We start from the raw sequence: 19,344 nt of genomic DNA, 5'->3' as shown, positions 1-19,344 counted from the left end.
CGAACGCAACGCCTCCAAACGTCCGTCTGAGCCAGCCCTTAAAATCAAAATCCTGGCTGGTCACAGCACTTAGGCGGTTCCCACCTTCCATCAGACCACGAGTGGCCAGCGGGAGCTGACAGCTTAGTGTCTGCACCAATAGTCAAAAAAGAGGGATGGTCAATAAGGCAATAATTATTCCTAGTTGATGCTGCCTTTTTTCAAATGTACTCAGCTTGGAAACCATCCAATCTGATGCAGCAGTTGCTTACTTGGTTGGTCCAATCGCAAGATGAATAAAATTTGCATCCTTTTAGAATCTCATTGGCCATCCCTATTCCCGGGTAATACCGACCTTCTCCTGATCTCCAGACGCCCCTCTCCCTGCACTGACCTATAAAACAGTAATCGGACTCCTGAATAATTATTACTGACCGCTAAATAGCGTTATTAACCAGTAAATAGTGAAAATGAAAGGCAGTCGGGGCAATAAAACAGATGAAACACAAGGGCATGATTCTATTAGTGTTTGGGATTATACAGACATCGCACAGCGGTAGAGACAGACCAGCCCGCCACTCATCCTCCCAACACTCCTGTAACCACAGATAATGTCCAGCTGTGCAGCCCACCCCTCACATGGGACACTATTCTGCGGGAGATGAGCGCCACCTGCTGGTATATTGCTGTATTACACCCTAGTCTATCCATGTGTTCACAGCCTGAACAACTGCTCATTCTGCTCATGTACTTAAAGGACGACTATCGTGAAAAATGGTAACATTTAAAATACATGAAACACATACAAATAAGGAGGACATCTCTTTAGGAGTAAAATGAGCCACAAATTACTTTTCTCCTATGTTGGTGTCACTTACAGTAGCTAGTAGAAATCTGACATTACCGACAGGTTTTGGACTAGTCAATCTCTTCATGGAGGATTCTCAGCATGGCCTTTATAGTTTAAAGAGAATCTGTACTGTAAAATTCTTACAATTAAAAGCATACCATTCTATTCATTATGTTCTCATTGGCCCCTCTGTGCTGTTTCTGCCACTCCCTGCTGCAATCCTGGCTTGTAATTGCCATGTTTATGCAATGTTTACAAAGAAAAGACATAGCAAGGGATAGGATGAGAGTAGCTCAGTGTGTGAGTCATACAGAGTGTGCAGGAGGCCTGGAGAGGGTGTGTATAGCTTCTATCCAATCACAAACAGCACAGCACATTCCAGCCTGAGTGCCTCAACCCGACAGAGCCGACAGAGGAGAGAAGATTAGATCATATAACACAGAGATAATACAGCCACTGTGCAACTAGGAAAGGCTGCAGTAAGACAGAGCACATTAGAACAGCTATAGGAACTTATAGGATAGAAGAAATCAAAAGGCTCAAAATTTTGTTACAGAGTCTCTTTAAAAAGACAATCCCTGAAAAGGAGTTATACAAAGATGCTGGCCAGCCTCCCTTGATTGCTGCACTGTTAGTGAGTGGCAGTTGCTCTGTCCAACTGCCAACAAAGGGCTTTTGAAAATAAAGAAAACCCTTAGAACCCCCCCCATGAGGAGATGGGCTAGTTCAAAACCTGTCGGTTCTGTCAGATTTATACTCCCTACTGTAAGTGACAGCAACATGAGAGAGAGAGGTAATTTATGGCTCATTTTACTCAGGAAGAAACATACTTTTTATTTGTATGTACTTTTTTTATTTTATTTTAATTTTACGATTTTTGCAGTGGTCCTTTAAAGTGGACCTGAACTCTTGCACAGGACAGAAGGTAAACCTCGAGAAATGCACCCTGTATGGATTTAAAGAGTTTAGGCTGCCTGATTCCCCCTCATCTGTGTCTAATCCCAAGTTGTAATTTGATCTCTCAGCTGTGTCAGCTTACTGCCACGGCAGATAAGCTCATTTGAAAGCACGGGGTGTTAACAATATGTCTGCTTCCATGAAAGCAGGAAGTAGACAAACTGCAGATGTATTGCAGGATTTGTATTGGCTGTAACAAAGAAATGTTTCTCTTTAAAGGTTATTATGCTGTTGCTTGTCTTTTAGAGCAGAGAGGAAGTTCTGAGTTCAGTCTCGTGTAGAAGAGAGGACTTTGGTATCTTCAATGGTGAAAAAAAAACAAAACATTACAGTACAAAGCCGACAAGTGCATCAGAGAACAATAGGTGGTGCTCACATGCGCCACCAAGTGTTAGTGGATAACAACACTGGCCATCTGGCTGTGTGTTCAGAGGAGAGGTCACAGAGCTCAAATTAGAGCCAGGTTTGGAAGCAGGCCACAAATCTCCTATTCTGGACCGTGTGTTGGTTAAGGGCTCTGCCTCTGACATAAGGGACCAGGGTTCCAATCTCGGCTCTTCCTATTATTAAGCAAGTACCTATTCGGTAAGGAGTGCTAGGGCAAGATAAATATCCAATTCGATAAATATTATCGAATCGTATGAAAGGTGCCACCACAAGCATGCCTGATCGATGATCAGACATTGCATTGGGCTGCAGTTAGTTGAATGCATCGATACAACATGCTGAGAAATCTCGGGCCGACATGGTCAGTCGGGTGCACGGTGGGAACGCTGTGTGATAATTGAGAACAATGAACGCTACAGAGCCCTGGGTCGCTGTCCCTCACAAACGATTGATGTGCCCCGGTGTCTGTGCATTATTATTATTTAGTATTTATATAGCGCCGACATCTTCTGCAGCGCTGTACAAAGTATATTGTCTTGTCACTTAACTCTCCCTCAGAGGAGCTCACAATCTAATCCTTGCCATAGTCATTTGTTTATATAGTTTAGTGTATGCATCGTAGTCTAGGGCCAATTTTGGGGGGAAGCCAATTAACTTATCTGTAAATTTTTGGGATGTGGGAGGAAACCAGAGTGTCTAGAGGAAACCCACACAGACAAGGGGAGAACATACAAACTCCTTGCAGAGGTTGACCTGGCTGGGATTTGAACCGGGGACCCAGCGCTGCATTGCGAGAGTGCTAACCACTACAACACCGTGCTGCATTAAAATACTGTCATGCAACCCACTAGTGTCCACCGCTGTGCCTGCCGTACTTCTGCATTAGAGTACCACATGACTACTGACAAAGCATGTGGGGGCGTGTGTAATGTCACATGCCCCACATGCTATAACGCCAACAGCCACATGGGGCGCCAATGTGGAAGTACAGTGGACACTTGGGCATATAAAACATTTGGGGGATGCAGCCAGGGGTGGCATCATGAAGCAGATTCCCAAGATATCGGGAATCGGCCTGCGGTGTGTGGGTAGGGAACAGATCTCTCTCTGATCAGATTCAATCAGAGAGAGATCTGTCTCTTGGTCAAAAATGCCCATCATTGCTAGATGTATGACCATCTTTATTCTTACAACGCATCAAATGTACTGGTAGTTCCCGACTTACGAACAACCCGCTGATATGAACGGCAAGGATTCTGTGTTTCCTGGGAACAAGTCAAATTTTTTTTTTTCAAATTGGACTTGTAATTTTTGAGAAAATCGATTTAAAAACAAATTAAAAGAAAAAAAAGGCTTTTAAACTTGCATAAGCAGGTACAGAGGCCAGAGGTGACACGGGGGGGGGGGGGGGGGGACTGGAGGCACAGGGGGGCACAGAGAAGGTACAGGGGACAGAGATGGCACAAGGTTCCGACCTAAAGTGGATCCGAGGTGAACTTTTACTCATTGCATAATTGTGTTCCTTTCCTATTGTTTATAGGGTATTCCTCAAGCCAAATACTTTTTTGTTTTTGTTTTAATACTCTAATTCCCTATAAACTAAATAAACCACGCCCACAGGTTTTCAGAGAGCCTTGGCAGTAGCAAGGGCTCATGGGAGCCCAGTCTGGGCAGGAGGAGGAGGTGGTGTTACTAGCCATTGATTTCAGAGGCAGAGGGGAGGAGGGGGGGGCTTAGGTTTTTTTTTCACAAGCTGTGTGCTCAAGATTCAGATAAGCCTGCCTCTGTGTAATGCTTACAACAACATGGCTGCTGTCATTGTATCACAGGAAGAAATAATTTTCTATTAAAGAGAACCCGAGGTGTGTTTAAAGAATGTTATCTGCATACAGAGGCTGGATCTGCCTATACAGGCCAGCCTCTGTTGCTATCCCAAACCCCACTAAGGTCCCCCTGCACTCTGCAATCCCTCATAAATCACAGCCGTTCTGTGAGGCTGTGTTTACATCTGTAGTGTCAGTCTCAGCTGCTCCCCCGCCTCCTGCATAGCTCCGGTCCCTGCCCCCGTCCCTTCCCTCCAATCAGCAGGGAGGGAAGGGATGCAGGCGGGGACTGGAGTTCTGCAGGAGGTGGGGAGAGCAGCAGACTGACACTATAGAGATAAACACAGCCAGCTCTGACAAGCTGTTTGTCAGCAGCGTGGCTGTGATTTATGGAGGGATTGCAGAGTGCAGGGGGACCTTAGGGGGGTTTGGGATAGCAACAGAGGCTGGGCTGTATAGGCAGATCCAGCCTCTGTATGCAGATACCATTCGTCAAACCCACCTCGGGTTCTCTTTAAAGCGGTTTGCAGCTAGATTTGCTGTGTAAACTATCTAAACTTTAGATAAGATATATAGACAAGTTACTTGTTATAGTTAGTTTTTCATCTCGGATCCGCTTTAAGAACAGATTCAGGTTAAGAACGAACCTACAGTCCCTATCTTGTTAGTTAACTGGGGATTACCTGTAATTGTAATTCAAGTGCATATATTCACATTGACTTGTCATTTTGCGAAACATTCGTTTACATCGAAAGGTTTTTTCTCATGTCCCTATACTCGTGCGAAAAAGGTGTTCACAATACGTTAGTGAATTCCATGAACTCAATTTCGCATAACTTGCACAAAATTATGCAAAATCAAGACTAAATGTGAAATTGTGATTACGAAAAATTATTTCGTATTTATATAGCGCCAACATCTTTTGCAGCGCTGTACAGATATTGTCTTGTCACTAACTGTCCCTCAGAGGAGCTCACAATCTAATTACTACCATAGTCTTCTGTCTATGTAACGTGTAATGTATGTATCGTAGTCTAGGGCCAATTTAGGGGGAAGCCAATTAACTTATCTGTACGTTTTTGGGATGTGGGAGGAAACTGGAGTCCCCGGGGAAACCCACACAGACATGGGGAGAACATATGATCTCCATGCAAATAACGCCCTGGCTGGGATCCAAACTGGGGACCCAGCGCTGCAAGGTGAGTGTGCCAACTATGCTGCAAAAGTGAAATAACCCATTGCAATCAACACTAATCCTGATTACAGAAGAACATCACGCATCTTACCGGACTTTCTCAGAAGTTTGCTGTAGTCCAGCATGAGTTTGTGCGATGGGACCAGACTGTGCAGAACCTGAGGGAGAGAAACATCTCAGTCAGCACTGTAATGGGTTAAACCTTACCTCAAGCGTTTGCCTTTAAGCTGGCGGTTTTTGGTGTGCACTGGCCCTAGGAGCGCTTTCTGAGTGCTTTTTTGACCATCAGAGCTTTCTGAGCGTCTTTTTTCGGCCACTTCCGGTTTCGGCGACAGGACCAGACAGGCCGGGAACGCGAGTGATTCTTCGCGTTCCCGGCCACAATAGCGCCCTCTATGCTGCTATGCCAGTGATGGCTAACCTTTCAGAGGCTGAAAAATGGGCGTGGCCATGATATTGTATGGGCGGAGCTAACATAATGATATAACAGCGAGGCATAAGAAAGCAGTGTATTCCGCCATGATGTGGTGAAACGAGGATTCGCATCATGGGTGTGCAGAAACTGTATGATGCCATTTATACCCGCCGTAACCCCAAAGCAGCAAATATAGCCAACTATGACCATTAAGGGCTCATTCACACTATTTGCTGCACTGTCAGTTTTGACGCAACGCACATAATGTAAGATTCATATGGTAACATGAAAGTCAATAGACTTCCATGTTACCATTCACACTACAGGTGTGCGTTCCCATGCGTTACGTTGTAACGTATCTGGGAACATTTTAACGCACAACGCATACGTTTCCCCCATGGGTACAGCTGCCGACGTCCACGCTTTAGCGCACCACAACGTGCATTCCGTGCGATCACTGTGCGTTGGCAGCGCATGCATGAAATCGCATTCGTGCATACGTTCTGTAGTGTGAATGAGCCCTTAATAATAAATGCAGCAAGTTACCCAGACACCAGATAATAAACGCAATGTGTGCAACATTTCAGCAGAAAATAATGCAATGTGGGCCACATTGCACCAGAAAACAAACGCAGTGGGCCACATTTCACCAGAAAACAAACGCAGAGGGTAGCATTTCAACAGCAAACAAACGCAGTGGGCCACATTTCACCAGAAAACAAACGCAGTGGGCCACATTTCACCAGAAAACAAACGCAGCGGGCAGCATTTCACCAGAAAACAAACGCAGCGGGCAGCATTTCACCAGAAAACAAACGCAGAGGGTAGCATTTCACCAGCAAACAAACGCAGTGGGCCACATTTCACCAGAAAACAAACGCAGCGGGCCACATTTCACCAGAAAACAAACGCAGCGGGCAGCATTTCACCAGAAAACAAACGCAGCGGGCAACATTTCACCAGAAAACAAACGCAGAGGGCAGCATTTCACCAGAAAACAAACGCAGCGGGCAGCATTTCACCAGAAAACAAACGCAGCGGGCAACATTTCACCAGAAAACAAACGCAGAGGGTAGCATTTCACCAGCAAACAAACGCATTGGGCCGCATTTCACCAGAAAATAAACACAGAGGGTAGCATTTCAACAGCAAACGCAGTGGGCCACATTTCACCAGAAAACAAACGCAGCGGGCCACATTTCACCAGAAAACAAACGCAGCGGGCAGCATTTCACCAGAAAACAAACGCAGCGGGCAACATTTCACCAGAAAACAAACGCAGCGGGCAGCATTTCACCAGAAAACAAACGCAGCGGGCAACATTTCACCAGAAAACAAACGCAGAGGGTAGCATTTCACCAGCAAACAAACGCATTGGGCCGCATTTCACCAGAAAATAAACACAGAGGGTAGCATTTCAACAGCAAACGCAGTGGGCCACATTTCACCAGAAAACAAACGCAGTGGGCCACATTTCACTAGAAAACAAACGCAGCGGGCAGCATCTCACCAGAAAACAAACGCAGAGGGTAGCATTTCACCAGCAAACAAACGCAGTGGGCTACATTTCACCAGAAAACAAACGCAGCGGGCAGCATTTCACCAGCAAACGCAGTGGGCCACATTTCACCAGAAAACAAACGCAGCGGGCAGCATTTCACCAGAAAACAAACGCAGAGGGTAGCATTTCACCAGCAAACAAACGCAGTGGGCCACATTTCACCAGAAAACAAACGCAGCGGGCAGCATTTCACCAGAAAACAAACGCAGCGGGCAGCATTTCACCAGCAAACGCAGTGGGCTACATTTCACCAGAAAACAAACGCAGCGGGCAGCATTTCACCAGCAAACGCAGTGGGCCACATTTCACCAGAAAACAAACGCAGCGGGCAGCATTTCACCAGAAAACAAACGCAGCGGGCAGCATTTCACCAGAAAACGCAGTGGGCCACATTTCACCAGAAAACAAACGCAGCGGGCAGCATTTCACCAGCAAACGCAGTGGGCCACATTTCACCAGAAAACAAACGCAGTGGGCCACATTTCACCAGAAAATAAACACAGAGGGTAGCATTTCAACAGCAAACAAACGCAGTGGGCCACATTTCACCAGAAAACAAACGCAGTGGGCCACATTTCACCAGAAAACAAACGCAGCGGGCAGCATTTCACCAGAAAACAAACGCAGAGGGTAGCATTTCACCAGCAAACAAACGCAGTGGGCCACATTTCACCAGAAAACAAACGTAGCGGGCAGCATTTCACCAGAAAACAAACGCAGCGGGCAGCATTTCACCAGCAAACGCAGTGGGCCACATTTCACCAGAAAACAAACGCAGCGGGCAGCATTTCACCAGAAAACAAACGCAGCGGGCAGCATTTCACCAGCAAACGCAGTGGGCCACATTTCACCAGAAAACAAACGCAGCGGGCAACATTTCACCAGAAAACAAACGCAGAGGGTAGCATTTCACCAGCAAACAAACGCAGTGGGCCACATTTCACCAGAAAACAAACGCAGCGGCCAGCATTTCACCAGAAAAACGCAGTGGGCCACATTTCACCAGAAAACAAACGCAGCAGGCAGCATTTCACCAGAAAACAAACGCAGTGGGCCACATTTCACCAGAAAAAAACGCAGTGGGCCACATTTCACCAGAAAACAAACAGTGGGCAGCATGTCACAGGACATAAACACAATGTGACAAAACATTTTACCAGAAAATAACACAGTGGGCCGCATTTTACCTGAAAAAAAAAAAAAGTAATGTACTCACCTGACAGAAGTCTTCTCTCTTGGCTGGGCTCTGGCGCGCATCTCCCCCGGACGTTCCTCCTGCAGTCTCCCGCGCTGCCGCTGACAGGCAGAGTGCAGGGCTACGGGAAGATGGCGCCCGAAGCCCTGTACTGGAGACACAGTCTCCAGAGCAGGGCTTCGGCAGCCATCTTGCCGTAGCCCTGGTCTGCCTCCCGGGAGACTGCGGGGCTGCGGGATATGAAGTGGTGCGGCGGCGTCTAGTAGACGCTGCGGCCAGTTCATAAGTAGCGGTGGCGTGCCAGCAGATTAGGCTACGCGTGCCGGGCCCGGCACGCGTGCCATAGGTTCGCCACCGCTGTGCTATGCTATATATATGCTATAGCAGCATAGAGGGCGCTATTGTGGCAAGGAAAGCGAAGAATCATTCGCGTTCCCGGCCTGTCGCTGAGACCGGAAGTGGCTGCCGGCGGGGCCAGAAGCATATGATGGAGTCGGCGTGGGCACGATACAGCTGCTGGAAGCCCCAGGTGAGTAAAATTCGTTTGGTTTTTTTTGAGGCTTAAGTGTCCCTTTAACTACAGACCCTAAATAAGCATGCAGATCAGATCAGGTGTTTCTGATACTATTGTCAGATCTGACAAGATTAGCTGCATGCTTGTTTCTGGTGTGATTCACACACACTACTGCAGCCAAAAAGTACAGCGGGGATGCCAGGCAACTGGTATTGTTTGAAAGGAAAAAAAATATGGCAGCCTCCATATTCTTCACACTTCAATTGTCAGTGCAGTGCTTCCCTTTATCCTACTTAGACTCCTCAGCAACTTCTCTAATTCAACCAGCCAAGACAGTTCATATGCACCATCATGTGTATGTCCACTGATAGGCTTTATGTCCGGCATCACTGTTCTCTAAGCCTCGTACACTCACTCATACTGTCACCCTGAACGATCATTAACCCAACAGCAGGGGTCGAATCCTGCGTGGACGCGGGTGAACGGCGTCCACCCACTTTTTCTTCAGAGTGAACGCCGTTCACCCTGGCTTGTGTGGAGGGGAGCAGCGCAGAGAAGGCGAGCTATGGGGACAGTGAGGATGGGCGGACATCTCCCCCCCCCCCATCCCTCACCTTTGTGCTCCCCTTCCTGCCTCTCCCCTCCAGCGTTGTTTGTCTCCGCCCAGTTTCGCCGCCGGGCCCGACACTGGAGGGGAGAGTATACTGGGGACATATACCTTTGCCTACATATACTGGGGACATATACCCTTGCCTACATATACTGGGGACATATACCCTTGCCTACATATACTGGGGACATATAGCCCTGCCTACATATACTGGGGACATATACCCCTGCCTACATATACTGGGGACATATACACCTGCCTACATATACTGGGGACCTATACCCCTGCCTACATATACTGGGGACATATAACCCTGCCTACATATACTGGGGACATATACCCCTGCCTACATATACTGGGGACATATACCCCTGCCTACATATACTGGGGACATATACCCCTGCCTACATATACTGGGGACATATACCCCTGCCTACATATACTGGGGGCATATAACCCTGCCTACATATACTGGGGGCATATACCCCTGCCTACATATACTGGGGACATATACCCCTGCCTACATATACTGGGGACATATACCCTTGCCTACATATACTGGGGACATATACCCCTGCCTACATATACTGGGGACATATACCCCTGCCTACATATACTGGGGACATATACCCCTGCCTACATATACTGGGGACATATACCCCATGCCTACATATACTGGGGACATATACCCCTGCCTACATATACTGGGGACATATACCCTTGCCTACATATACTGGGGACATATACCCTTGCCTACATATACTGGGGACATATACCCCTGCCTACATATACTGGGAACATATACCCCTGCCTACATATACTGGGGACATATACCCCTGCCTACATATACTGGGGACATATACCCCTGCCTACATATACTGGGGACATATACCCCTGCCTACATATACTGGGGACTAGAGTTGGGCGAACTGTTAGCGCAACTGCAGCCGAACTGTTCGGCTGCCCAACCTGTCATGTGGCTGTGGCTCTTACTACTTCCGGGTCGCAATGACCCGGAGTAGTACGTCTGCGCTGGCCCGGCGGAGCGCGTCCTAGATCGCGCTCCCGTTGCCGGGCACTCTCTGCGCATGTGTGTGACATCACTCATGACTCAGTAGTAAGAGCCACATCAAAATGACAGGTTGGGCAGCCGAACAGTTCGGCTGCAGTTGCGCTAACAGTTCGCCCAACTCTATTGGGGACATATAACCCTGCCTACATAACTGGGGACATATAACCCTGCCTACATATACTGGGGACATATACCCCTGCCTACATATACTGGGGACATATACCCCTGGCTACCTGGGCACATATACCCCTGCCTACATATACTGGGGGCATATACACCTGCCTACATATACTGGGCACATATACCCCTGACTACATATACTGGGCACATATACCCCTGCCTACATATACTGGGCATATATACCCCTGGCAACATATACTGGGCATATATACCCCTGGCAACATATACTGGGCATATATACCCCTGGCAACATATACTGGGCATATATACCCCTGCCTACATATACTGGGGACATATACCCCTGGCTACCTGGGCACATATACCCCTGCCTACATATACTGGGGGCATATACACCTGCCTACATATACTGGGCACATATACCCCTGCCTACATATACTGGGCATATATACCCCTGGCAACATATACTGGGCATATATACCCCTGGCAACATATACTGGGCATATATACCCCTGGCAACATATACTGGGCACATATACCCCTGCCTACATAAACTGGGGACATATCCCACTGGCTACATATACTGGGCATATATACCCCTGGCTACATATACTGGGCATATATACCCCTGGCAACATATACTGGGCATATATACCCCTGGCAACATATACTGGGCATATATACCCCTGGCAACATATACTGGGCATATATACCCCTGACTACATATACTGGGCATATATACCCCTGACTACATATACTGGGGACATATCCCACTGGCTACATATACTAGGCAACTATACCTCTGGCTACATATACTGGGGACTACTATACTCATGGCTACTTATACTGGGGACACCTATAGACCTGGCTACCTGGGGGTACCTATTTTGGGGGAACTGCTGTCAGATTATCTGCATTTTTGTGGAACCGCTGTTATGTATTTTGGGGAACAGCTGCCAGATTATGTGTATGTTAGGGGAACGGCTGCTGCCAGATTACGTGTATTTTGGGGAACTGCTGCCAGATTGTGTATGTTTGGGGGACCACTACTGCCAGATTATATGTCCTTTGGGTGTTACGTGTATTTTGGGTGATCCGCTGCCAGGTTTCGCGTATTTTGGGGAACTGCTTCCAAATTATGTGTATGTTGATGGAACTGCTGCTGGCACATTGTCTATTTTGGGGGAACCACTTCCATATTATCTGTATTTTGGAGCAACTTCTACCAGATTATGTGTCTTTTTGGTGAAATGCTGTCAGATTACATCTATTTTTGGGGTATACACTACGGCAGAGCTCAAACTTCCTCGGCAGACCGTTTACATCACTGCTAAGGTCATGTATATTTGGCCCCATCCATGACCACGCCCATGGTGTGCTTGACCACGCCCATTTTTGGCATTCTCCGAGTGAGTCCACTCACTTCTTTTCCCAGGACTAGACCCCTGCCCAACAGGTTTAGGCATAGGCACTGTACAACCACAATGTTCTACTACAGTGGAGCAGTAAAGTTTGTGCACCGGTCATGGCAGAGAACAGCCGACAATGCTAGGTTGGCCCAGCCCCTGCTCTCTGCATTCACCAGTCAATCCGATCAAGAGAGCGACAGGGTACAGTGCTAAAGAGACAAACTGGCATTGCAACAACAACTTGACTTGGGAAGGTAAAGACACTACCTAGTAGCAGAGCCAGTACTGTGGAACTAGGGCTGCACGATTTTAGGAAAAAAATTAAATTGCGATTTTTCTAAAAAATTGCTTTTTTCAAGATTTTCTTCAAATCACTAAATTCACAATGCCCCCAGTATAGTTTAGCCAGGTAGGTGCCTCCAGTACAGTTGCCCCCAGTATAGGTTAGCTAGGTAGGTGTCTCCAGTATAGGTAGCCAGTATAGATGCCACCAGTATAGATTAGCCTGGTAGGAGTTTCCAGTATAGGTAACCAGCATAGTTGCCCCCAGTATAGATTAGCTAGGTAGGTGTCTCCAGTATAGGTAGACAGCATAGTTGCCCCCAGTATAGGTTAGCTAGGTAGAGGTTTCCAGTATAAGTAGCCAGTATAGCTGCCACTAGTAAAGGTTAGCTAGGTAGGTGCTGCCAGTATAGTTGCCACTAGTAAAGGTTAGCTAGGTAGGTGCTGCCAGTATATTTGCCCCAGAGGTTAGCTAGGTAGGTGGCGTCCTCCAGTATAGGTAGCCAGGCAGCATAGGAGAACCGGCATAGTAACAACTTACCTTCCGGGATGACACCAACAGCTTCTACCTTCTTCATTCTTCCTCTCCCAGCTGTCCATCACTTTAATATCAGCGCCTGTGAGAACTTCCGGTCACGTCATCACAGGGGGCGCGGTTACCAACGCGGCTGACGACGCCTGGGAAAGGAAGTAGGAAGAGGCTGCGGGGGATTCCGAAAGGCGAGTTGTGCTAGAATTATACGCTTCGGGTAGTGGCGGGTTGCAGAAAAACATCCATAGGGAGCATGCATCCTGATCCTTCTGACACCCCCCCCCTTCCCAAGCAGAGTAGCACACTGAGAGGAACTACTCATCTCCTCCATCCGCTCTCCAAGTCTGGAGACATCCTCCGTAGCTGAAGATTCTCCCCTAGCATCTGAGATTCAGACGCTAGGAGCATTGACGTCTCATTCATTCTCAGACACTAGGGAGAGAAGCCCAGAAGAGACGATGTCTGCAGAATCTGGAGACCAAGCGACCGGAGGCAAGTACAGTCGCCCTCTGTCTTACTCTGCCTGGAGGACATTCAGGGCATCCTAGAATAGATCTGTGGCACATGCCACGGATCTTTGGGGCTAGCAACTTCCCCGGGGTCAGGTATCATTTAAGGATAAGTGCATGAACACTTGGAATAGTATAGCCTGAGAAGAATCTAGCGCATAAAAGAAAATACACATTTGATATAATGCCAGACTTTTGGAACACTGCCCTGCATATGGCTGGAACCTTCAGAAATCAGACAGCCGATCTGAGACTGAATTGCGTCAATGAGCATTATGGTTTGATTAGAGGACATCACCCCATGGGCCATGAAAGTAAACATGATGACTGATCTCTGCAGTGAAACAACATGTGTGAGACTTAAACTTGGATGATTGGTTTCTGGCAAGAAATGAATGACTAAAGGGATGAGAATGGGATATAAATCTCTTTGCATCAGCGTAGTGTGAGTGTAGGGGGGGGGGGGGAGGTGGGTCTGGGGCGGGACACATACACGTGGCAGCCAAAAATGTATAAGGGGCAGGAAATGTGTACATGTGTAAAATGACAACCGGTGTCCTGTGTAACTCCATCATTCCAGTGCAAGAAAGGCAGGAAATAAAAAGACTGTCCAGTTAGGGAGGGAGTATTTGAGCAGCAGGAAGCTGTCCAGTCAGGGGAGGATTTGAGCAGCAGGGGGCTGTCCAGTCAGGGGAGGGAGGATTTGAGCAGCAGGGGGCTGTCCAGTCAGGGGAGGGAGGATTTGAGCAGCAGGGGGCTGTCCAGTCAGGGGAGGGAGGATTTGAGCAGCAGGGGGCTGTCCAGTCAGGGGAGGGAGGATTTGAGCAGCAGGGGGCTGTCCAGTCAGGGGAGGGAGGATTTGAGCAGCAGGGGGCTGTCCAGTCAGGGGAGGGAGGATTTGAGCAGCAGAGGGCTGTCCAGTCAGGGGAGAGAGGATTTGAGCAGCAGGGGGCTGTCCAGTCAGGGAGGGAGTATTTGAGCAGCAGGGGGCTGTCCAGTCAGGGAGGGAGTATTTGTGCAGCAGGGGGCTGTCCAGTCAGGGAGGGAGTATTTGTGCAGCAGGGGGCTGTCCAGTCAGGGAGGGAGTATTTGTGCAGCAGGGGGCTGTCCAGTCAGGGAGGGAGTATTTGTGCTGCAGGGGGCTGTCCAGTCAGGGAGGGAGGATTTGTGCAGCAGGGGGCTGTCCAGTCAGGGAGGGAGGATTTGTGCAGCAGCAGGGGGCTGTACAGTGAGGGGAGTATTTGTGCAGCAGGGGGCTGTCCAGTCAGGGAGGGAGTATTTGTGCAGCAGGGAGCTGTCCAGTCAGGGAGGGAGTATTTGTGCTGCAGGGGGCTGTCCAGTCAGGGAGGGAGTATTTGTGCAGCAGGGGGCTGTCCAGTCAGGGAGGGAGGATTTGAGCAGCAGTGGACTGTCCAGTCAGGGGAGGATTTGAGCAGCAGGGGGCTGTACAGTGAGGGAAGGATTTGAGCAGCAGGGGGCTGTCCAGTCAGGGGGAGGGAGTATTTGAGCAGCAGGGGGCTGTCCAGTCAGGGGAGGGAGTATTTGAGCAGCAGGGGGCTGTCCAGTCAGGGGAGGGAGGATTTGTGCAGCAGGGGGCTGTCCAGTCAGGGAGGGAGGATTTGTGCAGCAGGGGGCTGTCCAGTCAGGGAGGGAGGATTTGTGCAGCAGGGGGCTGTCCAGTCAGGGAGGGAGGATTTGTGCAGCAGGGGGCTGTCCAGTCAGGGAGGGAGGATTTGTGCAGCAGGGGGCTGTCCAGTCAGGGAGGGAGGATTTGAGCAGCAGTGGACTGTCCAGTCAGGGGGGAGGGAGTATTTGAGCAGCAGGGGGCTGTCCAGTCAGGGGAGGGAGTATTTGAGCAGCAGGGGGCTGTCTAGTCAGGGAGGGAGGATGTGTGCAGCTGGGGGCTGTCCAGTCAGGGAGGGAGTATTTGTGCAGCAGGGGGCTGTCCAGTCAGGGAGGGAGTATTTGTGCAGCAGGGGGCTGTCCAGTCAGGGAGGGAGTATTTGTGCAGCAGGGGGCTGTCCAGTCAGGGAGGGAGGATTTGAGCTGCCGGGGGCTGTCCAGTCAGGGAGGGAGGATTTGTGCAGCAGGGGGCTGTCCAGTCAGGGAGGGAGGATTTGTGCAGCAGGGGGCTGTCCAGTCAGGGAGGGAGGATTTGAGCAGCAGGGGGCTGTCCAGTCAGGGAGGGAGGATTTGAGCAGCAGGGGGCTGTCCAGTCAGGGAGGGAGGATTTGAGCAGCAGGGGGCTGTCCAGTCAGGGAGGGAGGATTTGAGCAGCAGGGGGCTGTCCAGTCAGGGAGGGAGGATTTGAGCAGCAGGGGACTGTCCAGTCAGGGAGGGAGGATTTGAGCAGCAGGGGGCTGTCCAGTCAGGGAGGGAGGATTTGAGCAGCAGGGGGCTGTCCAGTCAGGGAGGGAGTATTTGAGCAGCAGGGGGCTGTCCAGTCAGGGAGGGAGTATTTGAGCAGCAGGGGGCTGTCCAGTCAGGGAGGGAGTATTTGAGCAGCAGGGGGCTGTCCAGTCAGGGAGGGAGTATTTGAGCAGCAGGGGGCTGTCCAGTCAGGGAGGGAGTATTTGTACTGCAGGGGGCTGTCCAGTCAGGGAGGGAGTATTTGTGCAGCAGCGGGCTGTCCAGTCAGGGAAGCAGTATGTGTGCAGCAGGGGGCTGTCCAGTCAGGGAAGGAGTATTTGTGCAGCAGGGGGCTGTCCAGTCAGGGAAGGAGTATGTGTGCAGCAGGGGGCTGTCCAGTCAGGGAAGGAGTATGTGTGCAGCAGGGGGCTGTCCAGTCAGGGAAGGAGTATTTGTGCAGCAGGGGGCTGTCCAGTCAGGGAGTGAGTATTTGTGCAGCAGGGGGCTGTCCAGTCAGGGAAGGAGTATGTGTGCTGCAGGGGGCTGTCCAGTCAGGGAGGGAGGATTCGTGCAGCTGGGGGCTGTCCAGTCAGGGAGGGAGTATTTGTGCAGCAGGGGGCTGTCCAGTCAGGGATGGAGGATTTGTGCAGCAGGGGGCTGTCCAGTCAGGGAGGGAGGATTTGAGCTGTCGGGGGCTGTCCAGTCAGGGGAGGATTTAAAGCGGATCCGAGATGAAAAACTAACTATAACAAGTAACTTGTCTATATAGCTTATCTAAAGTTTAGATAGTTTACACAGCAAATCTGGCTGCATACAGCTTCAACAGTTTATGATGATTTATTCCTGTGATACAATGAGAGTGGCCATGTTCTCTTTGTCATCATTACACAGGTAATCTGCAACTTCACCCCTCAGCCTATGAAAAATTCACTCCCCCCTCCCCCTCTGCCTCTGAAATCTCTGGCTAGTAACCTCCTCCTCCTCCTCTTCCTGCCCAGACTGTGCTCCCATAAGCCCTTGCTACATGAGTCTGAGTGCCTTGGCATTTTGGAGAAGCTGTGGGTCAGAAAAAAAAAAAAAAAAGTATTTGGCTTGAGGAATGCCCTATAAACTATATGTAAGGAACACAATTATGCAATGAAAAAAAAGTTTGTCTCGGATACACTTTAAGCAGCAGTGGACTGTCCAGTCAGGGGAGGATTTGAGCAGCAGTGGACTGTCCAGTCAGGGGAGGATTTGAGCAGCAGTGGACTGTCCAGTCAGGGGAGGATTTGAGCAGCAGTGTACTGTGCAGTCAGGGGAGGATTTGAGCAGCAGTGTACTGTGCAGTCAGGGGAGGATTTGAGCAGCAGGGGGCTGTGCAGTCAGGGGATGGAGGATTTCAGCAGCAGGAGGCTGTCCAGTCAGGGGAGGGAGGGAGGATTTGAGCAGCAGGAGGCTATCCAGTCAGGGGAGGGCGGATTTGAGCAGCAGGGGGCTGTCCAGTCAGGGGAGGATTTCAGCAGCTGGGGGCTGTCCAGTCAGTGGTGGGGAGGAAAGGGTTTAGGGGTTTGTTTTTAGCATAGCCCAGTTGTATTGGTTGTATTGGTGAACATACGCAGCATGTAACAAATGGGCAAGAAAGAGACTGCAAAATGCCATGTAGGCAAAGGAGTGCTTGACCTATGATGCTGAAACAGAATATTTACCTATACAGGTAGCTGCATCTTATACAAGAGGTGCAGCCTATGAGGACATAATGTCCAACTGCTGTTAGGATGCATACAGACCTTTGACAGATGTCGCCCGTGAAAATCAGTAACTGACCCTCTTGGGCGAAATCGCTTGGCCTTGTTGCGCACATGCGTGTCAAGGCCCGTGTGTACGACTGCCCCCGACGTCCAACCCACGAGCGATCTGCTCATCTCCAGCTACGCCGATACCACACCAATTCCACTGGAATCATGCCGCACCCCCATGTGACGTCACGCACACATCACACGTTGTTCCTACGCCCCCCCACATAGCAACACAGAGCGTCGTTAGGAACACAGCTGACACGCCCGCATGCTTGCAGCCTGGCCCAGCAAAGTCACCCAATGGAATCAGGTCCTGATCCCCAACGGGAAACATCCATCAAAAGGTGTATACGTACCTCCAGCTGTGTAGCAGACGACGATGACTCACTGTGTTGCTAAGCGGGAGAGACCGTGACAATGAGCGTTGCGTGGGTGACGTCATGCAACATGCAGGGGAGCAGCGCCGCTGGGGGTGAGTAGATCCGCTGGGCAGATCGCTTGTGGGTTGGGTAAGGGGGCAGTCATTGGCACCCGCAGGCGACTTAAAGTGTAACTGATTCGAAGATCGGATACAAAATTAGATACTTATCTAAAGAGAGGGAAGCCTCAGGATCCTATTGAGGCTTCCCTCCCCTATCGTCCCTGTCGCTGAGCGTGGCCCCCTGGAAGATTAGCGACAAGGCAATGTCGCTAATCCTATTGGGGCCGCACAGTATCTGTGCAAGCATGCTCATATGCATACGCAGTAAGCTGGAGCTGCAGACTGCTACTGCGCATGTGTGCTCGCGTGACTACTGCACGGCCGCGCTCATAACAGGGGAGCGCGGAGCGCGGCCCCGATGTGGAGGTCAGCGACGGGGGACATCAGAGCACCAACTCTAAGTAACTAATTTTGTACCAGAGCTACGGCTCGGGATGGCTTATAGGCCTAGTACAAACCATGCAATTTCCCATCAGATAGATGGGTCGAAAACATAATTTCCGACAGGTCCGATCTGATTTCTGATCGTTTTTCTGATGGATTTCCATAGAAGTGATCTGAAAAAACTATTGGAAATCCGAACGGATCTGTCGGAAATTATCTATCGACCCATCTATCTGATGGGAAATTGCATGGTGTGTACCAGGCATAAGTCAGGCATTTGTACGGGACCTTTAGGATCAAATGCCACCCACCCCAGTCCACCTGGACACAGAACCGGCCCTATGGAGACAAGACCTGGGCATGTGGATGTCATCATAGGCGGCTAGTCACAGCGCATAAACTCTCCCATTCAATCTCAGTTATTAGAACATGATGGCAGAGGATTCAAAGCAGCCTCTATGTAAATTATTTCCATATAAAAGCAAGATAATGAGCCTTAACAGCTGTGTGCAAGATGTAATGAATACCTCTAGAAGTATAGGCCAAACAGCAGCATCTGTGCAACACAACAGTGGCATCCGATGCAAAGGTGACCACCAGGGGGGCAATCCCATGTCACCCACTGTCCTTAACCCTCCTGGCGGTCTAATGTTTTCCGCCAGGAGGCAGCGCAGCAGGTTTTTTTAATGTTTTTTTTTTAAATCATGTAGCGGCATCCCCCCGCCCGCTTCGATCAGGAAATCCCGTTCAAAGAACGGGATTTCCTGGAGGGCTTCCCCCGTCGCCATGGCGGGATGACGTCACCAACGTCGTGACGTCTTTGGGAGTCTTGATCCACCCCTCAGCGCTGCCTGGCACTGATTAGCCAGGCAGCGCACGGAGTGTGAGGGGGGGGGGCGGCGCGGATAGCGGCGATCGAGCGTG

The 19,344-nt window shown here is 49.8% G+C and overlaps 1 protein-coding gene across 3 annotated transcripts in view; it reads right to left on the bottom strand.

The window, feature by feature from the left end:
- TAF1A (TATA-box binding protein associated factor, RNA polymerase I subunit A) overlaps nt 1-19,344 on the bottom strand; it is a 76,856-nt gene that overhangs the window by 30,015 nt on the left and 27,497 nt on the right. For all 3 annotated transcript variants that reach the window (XR_011019481.1, XR_011019482.1, XM_068232872.1), the window contains exon 8: nt 5,283-5,349. Coding sequence is in view for 1 of the 3 variants with exons in the window: in XM_068232872.1 (XP_068088973.1) it covers nt 5,283-5,349 (67 nt within the window). In the remaining 2 variants the exon portion in view is untranslated. The remainder of the gene's footprint in view (nt 1-5,282; nt 5,350-19,344) is intronic.

This window comes from Hyperolius riggenbachi, chromosome 4 (assembly GCF_040937935.1).
Source record: "Hyperolius riggenbachi isolate aHypRig1 chromosome 4, aHypRig1.pri, whole genome shotgun sequence".
NCBI classification, from domain to species: Eukaryota; Metazoa; Chordata; class Amphibia; order Anura; family Hyperoliidae; genus Hyperolius; species Hyperolius riggenbachi.
The sequence above is the reverse complement of the archived record's forward strand: the minus strand, read 5'-3'. Positions and strand labels throughout refer to the sequence as shown.